Here is a 15,120-nt window from a genome sequence, read left to right on the forward strand (position 1 = left end):
TTTTTTCTTGAGTGTATAAACTGACAAAAACTCCACAGGCACCTGAAACAATTAAAAACATCTTTATAAATGCAAATAGAAAAAATGACAAAGACACAGCATCTACACACCACAACAGATAGGACCCTGTTAACAGTTCAGTCCAAACAAAAGCCTAGCTCACACCGCCCAGTAAACACCAACATACAGTGGTTTTTGGTTCAGTGTTAACCCCGTTGGCGTTTAATCAAGCAGTACAAACTATCCTCACATCATTCTATGACATACTGCTAAAATAGACCATTTTGAAAAATAAAGCTTTTGGAAGAAATTCATAGACAACATAAAACACAGTATTCTCATGCAGAAGGTCACAGGATTCCCTCACAGTGCTTGTACTGTTCCACATCCTCAAAGCTTCCGTGACAGTATCACAGGAGTGAATGTATTCACATACAGTGAGATTTCAATCAACACGTCTCATGGTTTTCCAACCGCATCTACAGTCACATTCATAACGTGTCAAGGTGTGTGAAAAACAGTATGGCAGCAGAACCATACTGACAAATGTAATAGAAAAGGCACTTCATTCTTCAACGCTCAGTGAAGATTTATACTGTGAAGAAATAGTGATGATTAATAACCCACAATTCTCTCCAATTCAATTACCCTCTCATAGTTGATCATTTGTCTCAGCAATGTGAATTTTGACCAGTCTGAATCCCTGAGGGAAAGAAGCAAATGCACCATGCAGAGCCATTGTGTTAAAAAGACCACCACTAGATGGTGGCTATGTGCTTCTGCTTCTCAGTCAAAAAAAAAAAAAGAATGTGGCTAAAGAAATCAGATGTAAAAACAACGTTGCATATTTCTGGTAATGCTGCACACTGTGATACTGTCCAGGTTCTGAAAGTAAACACAGGCAATTCCTATGGTGTATAAACATTTCCAAAGAAGAATATCAGAGATAAAAGATAAGACGATATTGTATGAACACTGACCAAGAAGATTCAGAAAGGTTAGGTCATATTCAACACTGCACAACACAAAACAGACTCACTCGGTCAAGGAGGCGGCGTTCCCCTGTGACCAAATACACAACAGTTTAATATACACGTGTGGAGTTATTTATACAACCTACTGTACCGTTTGAAACGTGCTCAATCAGTGTTGCACATAAGAAAAACAGGACACAGTAGGATGCTAAAAATTAAACATTTCATCACTGTAATTGTCACAGCTGTGCATTGGAACTGAGAAAACCATAACAAGACTCAAGTCAAGACATTCAAAAACACTTGCATCTATAAGAAAAAACAGGTGGTAAATGGTTCAGTTTCTCCAAACATTTGATTAACTGTTTAAGATGGCACTCACATATTCAAAAGACATTTTTACATTCAACCTAAAATGCATTGTGGTGTGTCTCAAAGAACATCATATCATTGTTAAACCACAGTCTAGTTAGTAAATGTTAGATGAGAGTGAGAGATAAAAGCACAATTAATGTGCCCGTTAAATGTCATCTCTAACATAGAGTGCCTGGCTGGATACGCATCGGAATGCACACATACCCCAAAACTCATCGAAACAGGAAAAAAATACAAAAAAAAACACAGATGTGAAGAGTCATTGAAAATATATTCAGTATTCATAAATTATGAATTATAATAAAATTAAGGTCCATAAATAAAATAGTGCATAAATAAAGTGGTGCATTAAGAAAAAGCTTTGATAAGGTGGTTAATAAGCATTTGTGGTATTACAAAAATAGAAAGAAATGATGGATAAAAATGATCAGCGCTTAGGGTAGGCCTCTCCCTAAATGTGTTTGATTTATAAAATCAGTTCCATGAAGGACGTAAACAAGTGAAGATGGAGTGCCGAGACCACTGGACATAGCTGAGAGAAAATTCCACTGATCTTTTTAATCAATAAATAATACAAATAACCTTCCAGAACTGCCATAAGACAAGAGCGTCATCTCTCTCGTATAGAGGCATCTCTTAAAATGAACCCAAAATGAAAATTCTGTCATCATTTTCTCACACTCAAGTTGTTCCAAACCTGTACCACTTACTTTGTTCTGTGAAACATACAGCATACAGATATTAAGTCATACAGGTTTTGAAACAATATCAGGGCGAGTAAATGACGACGATTTTTCATTTTTTTGGTGAACTATCCCTTTAAGGGCCCTCTCCATTTCAGCCCTGCTGCACCAGTCTGCGATAGTGAGGCATGACCTTGCTGTCTGGGAGGTAGAGTGCCATCTCCAAAGCAACCAGAACCGTGAACTCCAGGGAAAGCAACTCCTTGCGATTTATTCGGAAGCGCTCCTCCAACCTCTGTTCAGGGTCAGGCAGATCGAAAAAGAGAAGAAAAGTGTAGGGTGAAAGAGAGAGAGAGAGAGAAAGTCAGTGCATAAACCATATTAACCAAGAACACATGAAGCATATGCCTATAAAGAACGGTTAAGTCTCTGAATTAAATGAATATCCGAAGCAGTAAGACACTTACATCGATCAGTTGCTTGACCTCTAGTTTCTTGAGGTCGCTGCTGATCTTGGCAGCTAATAAAACGCAAGCAGCAGACACCAGCTTTCGGTTGTGCTTGTTCAGCCTCCCTTGTAGAACCAGCTTCTCAAAGTAAACATAAGCCATAGCTATAGTAACCGGCTGTAGGCCACACTCCTCGCTCACTGAGCGCATCTCCCTTTTCAAACTGTGGTGGACATTAAAAAGAGGAGAAAAAGACATTTGCAAACTTAATTAGGATCAATTTACAACATGCCCATGTTGTATGATAATTCAATGGTAATTCATTCAACCAAATCTAAAATGTGACTGCGACAGTAATAGATTCATCCTGTAGGCACCATTTCTTTCCTGTGTTCACATATTTTCTATTAAACTAGGGATGCATTCAGTAAATTTCTGGCTGATGTAAAAAGTCGATAATTTTCAAGCTGTAGCCAATAACAACTGAATAAATATTCATTTTGAGATTTGCAAGACTTGTTTTTAAAGACGATGGTAAAGGCAATCTAAACATAGAAATATAAGAAATAAACATGCACAATTAAATGTCCTTACAGACATGGTCCAAAGCAACTAGTGCTGTCAAATGATTAATCGTATCCAAAATAAGTTTGTGTTTACATAATATGTGTGTGTGTACTGTGTATATTTGTCGTGTATATATAAATATGCACACATGTATATATTTTGAAAATATTTACTTGTATTTATTTATATGTATTCATATAACTTATATAAAAATAATTGAATACATAAACACAACATTTTTCTTAAATATATAGATGCATGTGTGTGCGTGTATATATATATATATATATATATATATATATATATATATATATATATATACATACATACACACACAATAAATATACACAGTACACACACATTATGTAAACAAAAACTTATTTTGGATGCGATTAATCATTTAACAGCACTAAAAGCAACACAACTGAGGTATTTAACCATTTAATTTTACATAAAAATGACTTTACCTTCTGATTTTGCTGAGTGTCAGCTTTATGTGAGGAAACTTCTCCTTGAATGTCTCGTTCATGTCTTTCTTCAGGTCAGATGGTTTCACGTACTCAATAACCGTAGTCTGGGGGGACAAGGAGATTATTATTATAGCTGTCGTAAAAAAAAAAAAAAAGTATGGGTTTTTATGACTAGTAAAACACAATTGTGGCTGCCAGTATTCAACCTTTAAAGCTGAAGCCTAGTCAGCTGTGATACATAAGATAGCATACTTCATGCCTATAGCTGTTAGACCATACTGAGCCCTTAGGGTTATCATATGGCATGCTGGTGTGATGATATAGGTCATAAGCTGTGTTACTAGCTGTGTTAGCTGTAATCACTATCACGCTGTAGTGCAACTCAGATGTCCTTGCAAAGCCTTTTCATTGGCATCATGTTAGAAGAGATTATTGAAACTATGTTTGGTTTAAACTATTCAAAAAAGGAGCTTACCACATAAGATGCGAAAATTAAGACTCGCTTGTGCTTCCCACAAGGCCACTGCGGGTCACTGAGTAAGTTGGGATCATAGTCTGATAGTTCGTCCACACCTAGCAAGAGTTACAACATTAAACATGTTTGTTTTTTAAAGAAATGAATACTTATGCTCAGCAAGGATGCATAATATTTGCATATTAAAAGTGAAGTGACAGTTAAGTATTCATAAATAATGTTACAAAAGATGCCTATTTCAAATAAATGCTGTCCTATTGAACTTTCCATTCATCAAAGAATTCTGAAACAAAATGCAAAGTTTCCACAAAAATATTAAGCAGCACAACTGTTTTCAACATTGATAATAAAAAAAAAGGTTCTTGAACAGCAAATCAGCATATTAGAATGATTTCTGAAGGATCATGTGTCACTAAAGACTGGAGTAATTACCATCACAGGAATAAATTACAATTTAAAATGCAAAATTATTTTAAATTGTAATTTAATTAAATTGTAATATTTCACAATATTATTGTTTTTACTGTACATAAAGTATGTAACTGACCATGTAACACACCAGTATCCTGTCCAACTGTGCTGTTGATTCGTGAAGGGGTGAAGTTCTTCTGCCCATTAATACGGTTGCGAGACACTGGCATCTGAGCTGTACTAATGTCAGGTGGGCCGCTGCTCTTCTGCTTGACCAAGGCATTAGTTGGAAGCAGAAAACGGGCATATGACACTGTCTGCAATGCAAAACATTCCAGAACTATCAGCATAAACACAAACAAATATACATTGCACAAAACACACACCCAGTAACCCGGTACTGCACCTTGCACAATGATGCTTTTAAACAGATAGTAATACACCAGCAAATAAACAAACAAGAAGGTTTCTAAGGCACATAATCATGCCTTTGCTCAATCTTCTTGGAGAAATACCTTTCCAAAGTCCACCTCCACTCCCTCCAGTCCAGGGACCATATCAACTCCACCACCAGAAGAGTGTCTCTGTCTCTGGGCTTCTAGTTTAGAGTCACTGCAGAGGGTTGATAAAATATTAACAGTGAGAATTTTATTCAGATATTGAGATCTTCTGTCTTATTGCTGTTTGTCTGGTGCAAAGACGCTGTTAATATACCAGCATCAGGCCTCAGTAGATTGCTTATAATCTGGTCCATTTGTAAATATAGTACACCATTATATTAAAGCTTAAAATGATACAGCAGCACATCTTTAAATGATAAAGCACATTGACTAAATTATTTAAAAAATATATAAATAATAAAATTAAAAAAAGATGTGATTGGATGTATGACAGGTGGACAAATCGCTGTGATCTCTGGACTGCCAAAATCAATATCTAATCACTCACTTGGAGTCCTGCACAAAGCTGACACATTATGCATGTAATTTATGTATCTAAATCTTACATTAATGGAGCCATATCATACATTTTTACTATTTCATTTTTTCCCCAGAAGTCCACTTAAAATGTTGAGTTTAAAATTTAAATTAAAATTTTTTGTTAAAGTGCTTCGCTCCTCTAAGACACATCCTGCTGATTTTCCGTCGAACTACATTGATCCTATGTATTCAATTCAGAAAATAATCCACACTGAAAAGTGCAGCAAAAGAAATTAATAAAGCTTTTTGGACTGGGGATGATGTTTTGAGTTCTACAAATTACATAATATTTTCCGACTACACCAAAATTCCTTTTTAAAAGATCAAGGAAATTTGATCCCACATGATATGACACCATTAAAGAGTGTGAGGTAAAGTGAGGATCATAAAATATGATAAATTTAAAAGTTTGGGGTCGGTAAGATTTTAATGTTGAATGAAGTCCCTTATACTCACCAAAGCTGAATTTATTTGATCAAAAATACAGTACAGTAAAAGCAGTAACATTGAGAAATATTACTACAATTTAAAAATCTGTTTTATGTTTTAATATATTTTGCTGTTTATTCCTGTGATGGCAATGCTGAATTTTCAGCAGCCATTACTTCAGTCCTCAGTGTAATATGTTCCTTCAAAAATCATTCTAATATGCTAATTTAGTTTTCAAAAACATTTCTTATTATGCTGAAAACAATTGTAAATATTTTTGTGGAAACCTGGTTTAGTGTTTTTTTGTTTTTTTTTCCTTTTCAAAAGAACAATATTTATTTGAAACAGAAATCATTTATAAACGTCTTTACGTCACTTTCCATCAATTTAATGCATCCTTGCTGAATAAAAGTGTTAATTTCTTTAAAGAATACCTTACTGATCCCACATTTTTCAACAGTAGTGTACATGAAAATAATTTATTTAAAAAACATCAGTGCAATTTCCACACTGACCATCTGGCTTTGTGAAAAATCGCTCAAGATATGTTTTTTTTCCATTACAAATTAATCATTTATTTTGGAACATCATATTTCATAAACCAGGCTTAAAAGGAAGGAAGACAGAAGAAAAGAACAGTTGATTTGTCCATCCCTCAGGTATGGGTTTGCATGATATGAAATGAGTTGTTTGGCTGACTGTGGTGGCTTTGTACCTGATGTGATAACTCTCTCCATAGGGCAATACAGAGAAAGCAGCACACAGGGATCTCTTGGCACAGATCAGCACAACCCTGCAGGACACAGATGGCAAGTGCACACAGAACAGACAACATCAGTCACCTAAACATTGAACCATCACTGTACACCAGCCATGTTTACACCACAAGTGCATATGGGTCACAACAGCATGCAGCACAAAGCAAATGGGAGATCTTATGACCCTGGAATGACATTGGTGACAAAATGAGTAAAAAAATAAAAATTCAATCCATTCTTCAACAACAAATCCAAATATTAAAGCAGCATGTAGCTTTTTATAGCATAACAGATTGGTCAGCAGGACCAAATCTAATTATAACAAACCCCATCACATTTCCCAGGGGTCTGAACAGCATCACAATTAACAGGTCAGCAGCTTGTGACACAGGATGTGCTCAACGAGGTCAAAGGGTCCGTATTACATCACTGCTGATATCATGAGGTTGGGGGTGAATATGCATGAAGGTGAAGGTGTGATTTCATGGCTGATGATGTAATGCACGTAGAGTGAAAAAAGATATATATACAGTCATGGCCAAAAATATCGGCACCCTTGGTAAATAGGATCAAAGGCGGCTGTGAAAATTAATCTGCATTGTTAATCCTTTTAATCTTTTATTTAAAAATTCACAAATATCTAACCTTTCATTGGATAATAAGAATTTAAAATGGAGGGAAATATTATTATGAAATTAATGTTTTTCTCTAATACACACTGGCCACAATTAACGGCACCCTTTCATTCAATACTTTCTGAAACTTCCATTTGCCAGTTTAACAGCTCTAAATGTTCTATAATGCCTGATGAGGTTAGAGAACACCTGACAAGAGATCAGAGACCATTCCTTCATCCAGAATCACTCCAGAGCCTTTAGATTCACAGCTCCATGTTGGTGCTTCTTCTCTTCAGTTCACCACTCATTTTCTATAGGGTTCAGCTCAGAGGACTGGAATGGCCAGCAGAAGCTTGGTTTTGTGCTCAGTGACCCATTTTTGTGTTGTTTTAGAGGTTTGTGTTTGGATTATTGTACAGTTGGAAGATCCAAACATGGCCCATTATAAGATTTCTAACAGAGTCAGTCACTTATTGATTTTTTATCTGTTCGCATTTGATAGAGTCTATGATGCCATGTGTCTAAACAAGATGTCCAGGACCTCCAGCAGAAATATAGGGCCACAACATCAAAAATACAGCAGTATATTTCATTGTACACATGGGGTACTTTTTATCCCTGTGTTCACCAAACCCATCTTGAGTGTTTGCTGCTAAAAAGCTCATTTTTTAGTTTCATCTGACCATAGAAGCCAGTCCCATTTGGAGTTCCAGTCGTGTCTGATAACTGAATATGCTGAAGTTTGTTTTTGGATGAGCGAGGAGAATTTTTCTTGAAACCCTCCCAAACAACATGTGGTGATGTAGGTGCTGTTTGACATTTTGTTTGGTCTCACTTTATATTAGGTGGCCTTAACTACTATGTACTTACATTTAAATTAATTATTTGGTACAATACACTTATTGTGTACATACATGTTTTGACATTGTACTTATATTTTTAAAATACCTATATGTAGTTACATCAGTAATTAATTTCTGTAATGTATAATATAACTGTACATGTATAATTACACTGCTGACCCATCCCTTACACCTTAACCCACCCTTAAACCTACCCAAACCTGTCCCTGACCTTACCCATATCCCACCTCAAAGCAGCAAAAGTGTTTTTCAGTACAATATGAACATAATAAGTACATTGTACTTATTTTTTGATGTAAGTACAGTAGTTAAGGCCACCTAATATAAAGGGTGACCATTTTTTGGTTTTCTGACCCTGAGACTCAACTATTTTCTGCAATTCTCCAGCTGTGGTCCTTGGAGAGTCTTTAGCCACTCAAACTCTCCTTCTCTCCGTGCATTAGGACGATATAGACACACTTCCTCTTCCAGGCAGATTGGAAATTCTTAATTATTGCCCTGATGGTGGGAATTTTCACTGCTTTAGCTCTTTTCTTAAAGCCACTTGTGAAGCTCAGTTATCTTTTGCTGCACATCAGAAATATATTCTTTGGTTTTTCTCATTGTGATGGACGATTAAGGGAATTTGGGCTTTGTTTTCCCTCCTATTTATATTTCTGTGAAACAGGAAGCCACGGCTGGATAATTTCATGTTCATAATCACCCTGGAGTGCTCAAAATTGCGAATATGAATGGGAATATACTTCACAGATATTTTACTCATAAGAATTTCTAGGGGTGCCAATAATTGTGTCCAATGTGTATTTGAGAAAAACATTTATTTCATAATGATATTTCCCCTCATTTTAAATTCTTATTATCCAATGAAAGGTTAGATTTTTGTGAATTTTTAAAAAATCAAAAGGATTAAAATGCAGATTAATTTTCATATTTACCAAGGGTGCCGATATTTTTGGCCATGACTGTATTTAAGCCATAATATTTTATAATACATTTTTTTTAAAACTACAATAGAAAAAAAAAAATGCAGGAATAATAAGTCAAAAGAGCCAGATAGGTTTATGGCACTTTTTACCAGAAGAGGAAAGTAAATTAGAAAGAGAAAGAAAGGGAATCAGGGAGGAAAACACTTTTGGAAGCTTTTATCTTACGCAACTGAGTTTCATTACATTTTAATGGTTCTTGCCAAGGTGCAGTTCTACTTTCAGAAGATGCCACTGCTATATAAGGTTCCATTCAAGATTAATTTAATTCAGCCCAGTTGTTCCTCATGTAGGCAGACGCATCTATCCCCATTTCGTCTGAGTAAGAACCTAAGTGAATCACCTCAGTGAGTACTTATGCCAGTTATTAAGTTAGCTAAGGAATTACAGAGTCTGTCTCACTTAGCATGAGAGCACATTGCAGTTATATAACAAAGAACTTTACTGCCTGTGGAAACAGTCCAGCATCCGCTTTACCATCATCTATTTTTTATATTCACCCTATCTAACATGAGCCCAGTATGGACTATCTGAACACCTCCATTCTACAGAAGTTGTTGATAAGAAAGTGCTAATAAAGGACTGGCCTAACAGAGGACCAATTATATTTTAAAATAATTTCTGAAAATTAAAAATAAAACAAATACATTATACAAGAGAAATGAATATTATACAAATAAATAAATAAAATTGATAGAAAATGCTAATAAAGATCAGCTTAAATTAGCGGTCTTCAGCAGAGAACAAATTATTGTTTAAAATATTTTTTGAAAATAAAAAATTATATGAAATAAAATGAAAAAAAAAAAAAAAAAGGCATTCAACAAATTCAACTTTAAAAAAAAAAAAAAAATACATCTAGGAAGCTGAAGTTCAGTTAAATGATAGATAGTGCTAATGAAGGATCAGCCTAAATCAGGGGTCTTCAACAGAGGAAAAAAAAGTTTGTTTGAAATAATTTCTTAAATAAAAAATAATAAAATAAAAAAGGATTCAAATTAACTTGAAAATAAAATTAAGAATTTAATTAAAATAATAAGTTAAGAAGCTAAAATTAAATATTTCATTGTCCTCCATTAAAATGTTTTAAAATGAATATGTAATATGTTAATTTGACTTAATGATTATGTAATAGTTAAATTGGTTTTGTAATGCAAGAATCATAAAGCATGTAAAATTGTAAATACATTATTATGGTACTACAGTATATGCATGTTATTATTGGTCAGGCTCAATTAGCAATTCAGTTTTATTTGTGCTCTTGAAAAAGCTTAAAGTCTCCTGGTCTAAATTGATCTTGTGTATACAGACTATTTATTCAAAATGAAAACCAAAACAAATACAGCTCCTACTCACTGGGAAAATATTTCCCACACTATATCCCACCCGCCAACTCACCTGCTCCCTCGAGTGTCATACTGTCTCATATTCTTGATGAAATGCACCTTCTTGGAAACCTTTGGCCCTGGAGACCCAGAGAGGTTACGTGTCCTGCAACAAGAATTTAATCAAATTTAGAGATAAATACATGTGGCTTGCTTCAATTTGTATACGCTTAGAGAAAAACTGTGATGGATTAAATTGAAGCAAAAGCTTAATCTTTTGGCTCTTGACTATAAATTAAGGCTTAAAGGTCACCCGCCCAGCATCAGTTCATCAGCAGACCTTACATAAAAAGATGAGAGGGTGAGAGGAACAGAACAGGAGAGACATGAAAGCCAATCAACAAAAAAGACAAACAGGAAATGATGTGCATATGTACTGCAGTGAGATCATGAGGCTCGGTTCACATGAGTAACATCACCTACAGGCAGATAATGCTGGTTGTGACTGGTCGATGGCCTTGAAGCTATACTTCTTTGACTGACTCAGCAGCCCCTTTATTATCTACTCTGACAACAGTGATATCTTATCATCGTACAAACCATCTGTCCTATGGGTTTTCCTAATCACCGTCTCTGTTGTCACAGTTACAAATGACTTTTAAAGTCGGAGAGCTCACTCTTTAGGCCTACACTGCATATAACCGTCAAGCACTTCTGTTACTCTTAATGATTAATTAATGACTTTTTTCCATCAGGCAGTAGTACACACTTTATTACCGAGACTTTTAATTTCGCCCAGAGGAGTCAGATTAATTAATGAATGACTCTTAATTCGATCACTTTAGTGAATCACAAAACATAAACCGCGGCCTGAGTAGTCCGATGCCCGAACAAATGACTCTTATGAGCAGGTTCTTTTAATGAATCAAAAAGCATACAGCGCGACCCCAGATTATTTAAGAAACGAGTCCTAGGAGTCGGTTCCTATTGCGAATTTAAAAATATATACACGACTTACAGTAAACATCTAAGATCCTGATTCCATGAAATGTCTGACTCCCAAACGAATGAGTATTAGGAGTAAGTGAATCATAAACATGCATGACAAAAATAGTCAGACTACCGAGCAAATGACTCCTTCACTTTAGTGAATCAAAAACACTTAGTCAAACAAGTTACTGAATTAATTTGACTCACTTAATAAACAGCAAATTATTATTTTCCTTATGTCAAAAATATACCAAGAATAGATGATCATGCTACGTTGAGATGCAAACCAATGCAAGTTAGCTGATTTACAAAATAGTTACAGATATCCTACACATTATGGTTTTGGCTTTATCTTTCCAAACATTTTTCATTTAAAGAACTGCTTCCGTTAAGGATTCAAATCCAGAAATCCTTATGATTCCCACCCGATCTATTCATCTTAACAGGTATCAAAAATGTCGCAGAAATATTTCCTGTCAAATTCATGCCTAGAAAACAAGACCTCTCTTCAAAGATGAAAATGAAAGTTGTTGACAATAAGGCGGAAGTCAGTAATTCCCCATATTGATCTATTTTTGTTTTGTTTCTCGTATTGTAACATACTGTTTGTAACACTGCTTCAAAAGTCATAATCGAATGTAAACACTGGTAAACAACAACAACAGGCCAGATAAACCTTCAATCCATAAAATCAAAACCTTGATACGATTTGGGAATAAACATATAGCTTTCATAAACATAATATTTAGAATTTCTTATAACAGATAGCACCTCTACAAAAGAAGGCTGCATCAAATATTTACTCCATATTTGTTATGAATGGTGTAATGTATGCATACAATAGCCTACCAGCCACTGAATAAATGTCATAACGCGTTTCGTTGTTTGCCAACCCGCATGACAAAAAACAAAACTCACCTTTGGCGGGGATCAGGCACAGGATTAGATCCAGGGAATTGGCCGGGTGATTTACTGGATCCTAAAAGCGGATTCACCGGTCCAGAGGTCGGTGAAAGCGGGGGTGCCTGGACTGACAAAGGATCTGTTCGTCCATCCTCCGTGAAAACGTCGCAGCTCCCTTGATTGAATGCTGGAGGAGGGCTCAGAGGAGCAGGGTAAGTGTTAGTCCTCGGTAGAGGGGTCACTGCTCCCCCGTTGATGGAGGATGACACTTGGGTGAAGGTTCCGTAGCTGCTGGTTGTCGACTGAGGGAGACCCGTCACCGTCACCACCGCCGCCGCCGAGCCGACATCCACACACCGGCTCTCGGCTTCCCTGGGGCCAGCGATTCCATTGCTTAGGTTGTAAACCGGTCTTCCGTCCAAAGATATATTTGTGAGAAACAACAGTGCTGCTTGTCTGCGACGGGAATCCCGGCTTTTTCGCAGGTGTTCTTTGTGTGGTTTGGCTGAATTAGTCCTCGGACAGCCGCGAGGACCGCAGGCAGCGGCCGCCATTCTACTGTGAGTAAGCTAAAAGCAGACAGACCTATTAGACCGGCTGAGTGGCTGGCCACGCCCCCTGACACCCTATTGGTTCAAATCACTGACACTTGCATATAAATGAGTCTTTGCCTCAGCGGATTGGATGAGAGGTCTTGGTTCATAAATTTGGACAATAATTTTGCTTCAAATGTACAGGACAAAAGAAATATGACAGACATCTGTTGCTTTCTTTGATTAACAATATATTTTTTAATGAGAATGATGTTTGAGTTGAATCATTTTACATATTTTTATATATTATTATTATTATTTAAATTATTATTTTATTTTTAATTTGTTTAATTTATTTGTATTATTATTCTATTATTATTTGTAATTTTTATAATTATATAATATAAAATGATATATGAATTTCTATAAATTAATGATATAAAAAAAATATTTTCCCCTTAACTATCAGAAAGCACCCCACTGTGTGCATCCTAACTAATTTCTTAGGGAATATGTTTGCCTAAACAAATGTATACAATAGCACAAAAAGCAACAAATCTTCACAGTAGCAACAAAAACAAAATTTTCTTGAATGTGGATAATAATCACGAATTTTCGTTTATACAATCTCTAGTTGTATTCACACTGTAAAGTTTGACTAGACACTGCTCTGTATGGAGCTCTTTATACATCTGCTCCACATTATGCTGTAAATTCAATGCTGGCTAGCATAAGCCTTTGCTAAGCTCTAAGTTTCAGCACAGCTCATTACAGGAGTTAAAGTATCGTATCTATATGGTTCATTCTGTTATGTAAATATGCAGTGTGATGTCTGCAACAGCTCGAGGGATAATAAAATAGGAAAAAGAAAAGGAGGGGGGAAAGCAATTTCCGAATTGTTCAGATAAAATGTTGGCAGCAGGAGCATAATCATAAGTTCTTAATAGCCTTGCAATAATATTCCTCAGAATTACTTCCTAAAGAATTACCTTTATGTTGTTTAAATACATATCCAAACACATAAAATGCATTTGTTTAAGATTGTTGAGGGAATAAATGGCTGAGACTGTTATTATTGGTATGTTGCAATACGCTTGCAGTTCCACATTATGTTATGTAATAAGGTTTGAGCTAATATTTCATAATCTACTGGTCCACTGTTTGTGGGGAATTAACCTTAGTCTAATCAGTCCGCTCAAAATACACTCTCAGAAATAAAGGTACAAAAGCTGTCACTGGGGTGGTACCTTTTCAAAAGGTACACTTTTGTACCTATTAGGTTCAAATATGTACACTTTAAGTACTAATATGTACCTTTAAGGTACCAAAATGGACCCTTTAGGTATAAACATGTACCTTTTGAAAAGGTACAGCCCCAGTGACAGCTTTTGTACCTTTATTTCTGCGAGTGTATTTCCTAGAGTTATTTATTTTGTTTTATTTTTAACAGCTAATCGAGACAAATGCATACCCTCTGAATTTAAAGCGCATCTGGGCTTTACATCTGATCTTTGCATCAGTAGCACCACACACATGCATTGTGGTACTCTCGTGAACGCATGATGAAGACTGACACAGAAGAGAAGAAATTGTCAAAGTCATCATTTTTGATTGGTTTGCGCACAAAAAGTATTTTCGTAACTTCATAAAATTAAGGTTGTCACATGGACTATTTTAATGATGTCCTTACTACCTTTCTGGGCCTTGAACGTGGTGGTACCGCTACTGTTTATGCAGGGTCAGAAAACTCTCAGATTTCATCAAAAATATCTTAATTTGTGTTCCGTTGTTCGTGTGAACGAAGGTCTTATGGGTTGGAACGAAATGAGGGTGATTACAGAATTTTCATTTTTGGGTGAACTTTCCCAATAACAGTGGGTATACAACTTAATAAATCTAGTGAAAAGGAATAGTTGTGAATGCCATCTCTAGATTATGGCATTGCTGTAAGAATGTATTTCATAATATAGTGTTATGGATGTTGATTTAGTGCTTGTGGTGTGAATGAATGGACTGTGTGCATCAATGTTTTAAAAGGCTTAATCTACTTATTTATAAAGTTGCTGTTAAAACTTCTTCCAGCTGACTTTAAAATGTAAATAAATCAAATATGAACCTTTTTACCTTCCTCATTGCTATTCAGCTGGTTTCCACTTGAGTGCAGTATACATCAAATAAAAATCATTGGGTGAGACTTGTAGTGGCTGTACTTATTTTTGGAATGAGCGTTCATATGAAAAAAAACCCACTGCTGTATAATGCTACTATATCACAGTGTTCATTTCATTTAAGATGACAAGCAAAACAAAAGACACTCTTTCAGTTGATGCTTTGG

The 15,120-nt window shown here is 35.6% G+C and overlaps 1 protein-coding gene across 2 annotated transcripts; it reads right to left on the reverse strand.

Moving 5' to 3' along the window:
- Positions 1-46: 46 nt before the first annotated feature.
- On the reverse strand, positions 47-12,832 carry cables2a (Cdk5 and Abl enzyme substrate 2a). 2 transcript variants are annotated; one of them, XM_058762718.1, is made up of 9 exons: positions 12,268-12,832; positions 10,433-10,525; positions 6,529-6,606; positions 4,920-5,016; positions 4,553-4,721; positions 3,994-4,091; positions 3,516-3,622; positions 2,500-2,704; positions 47-2,327 (listed from the first exon to the last, which is right to left on the reverse strand). In XM_058762718.1, exons 1-9 carry the CDS (start codon positions 12,804-12,806, stop codon positions 2,187-2,189), a joined length of 1,527 nt encoding a protein of 508 aa, XP_058618701.1. In that variant the 5' UTR covers positions 12,807-12,832; the 3' UTR covers positions 47-2,186. The 2 variants fall into 2 exon arrangements, with proteins under 2 accessions (XP_058618701.1, XP_058618700.1); XM_058762717.1 differs by having other exon boundaries at positions 4,541-4,721.
- Positions 12,833-15,120: the final 2,288 nt, after the last annotated feature.

This window comes from Onychostoma macrolepis, chromosome 23 (assembly GCF_012432095.1).
Source record: "Onychostoma macrolepis isolate SWU-2019 chromosome 23, ASM1243209v1, whole genome shotgun sequence".
NCBI classification, from domain to species: Eukaryota; Metazoa; Chordata; class Actinopteri; order Cypriniformes; family Cyprinidae; genus Onychostoma; species Onychostoma macrolepis.

Bases quoted from the DNA above. Each gene is read 5' to 3' on its own strand.
- cables2a (XM_058762717.1), bottom strand. From the start codon at position 12,806: ATGGCGGCCGCTGCCTGCGGTCCTCGCGGCTGTCCGAGGACTAATTCA. The intron at 6,607-10,432 runs GTGAGTTGGCGG...TGTGTCCTGCAG, and splicing joins TATGACACTCGAGGGAGCAG to GGTTGTGCTGATCTGTGCCA. The intron at 4,722-4,919 runs GTATTTCTCCAA...TTTGCATTGCAG, and splicing joins TGGAGGTGGACTTTGGAAAG to ACAGTGTCATATGCCCGTTT.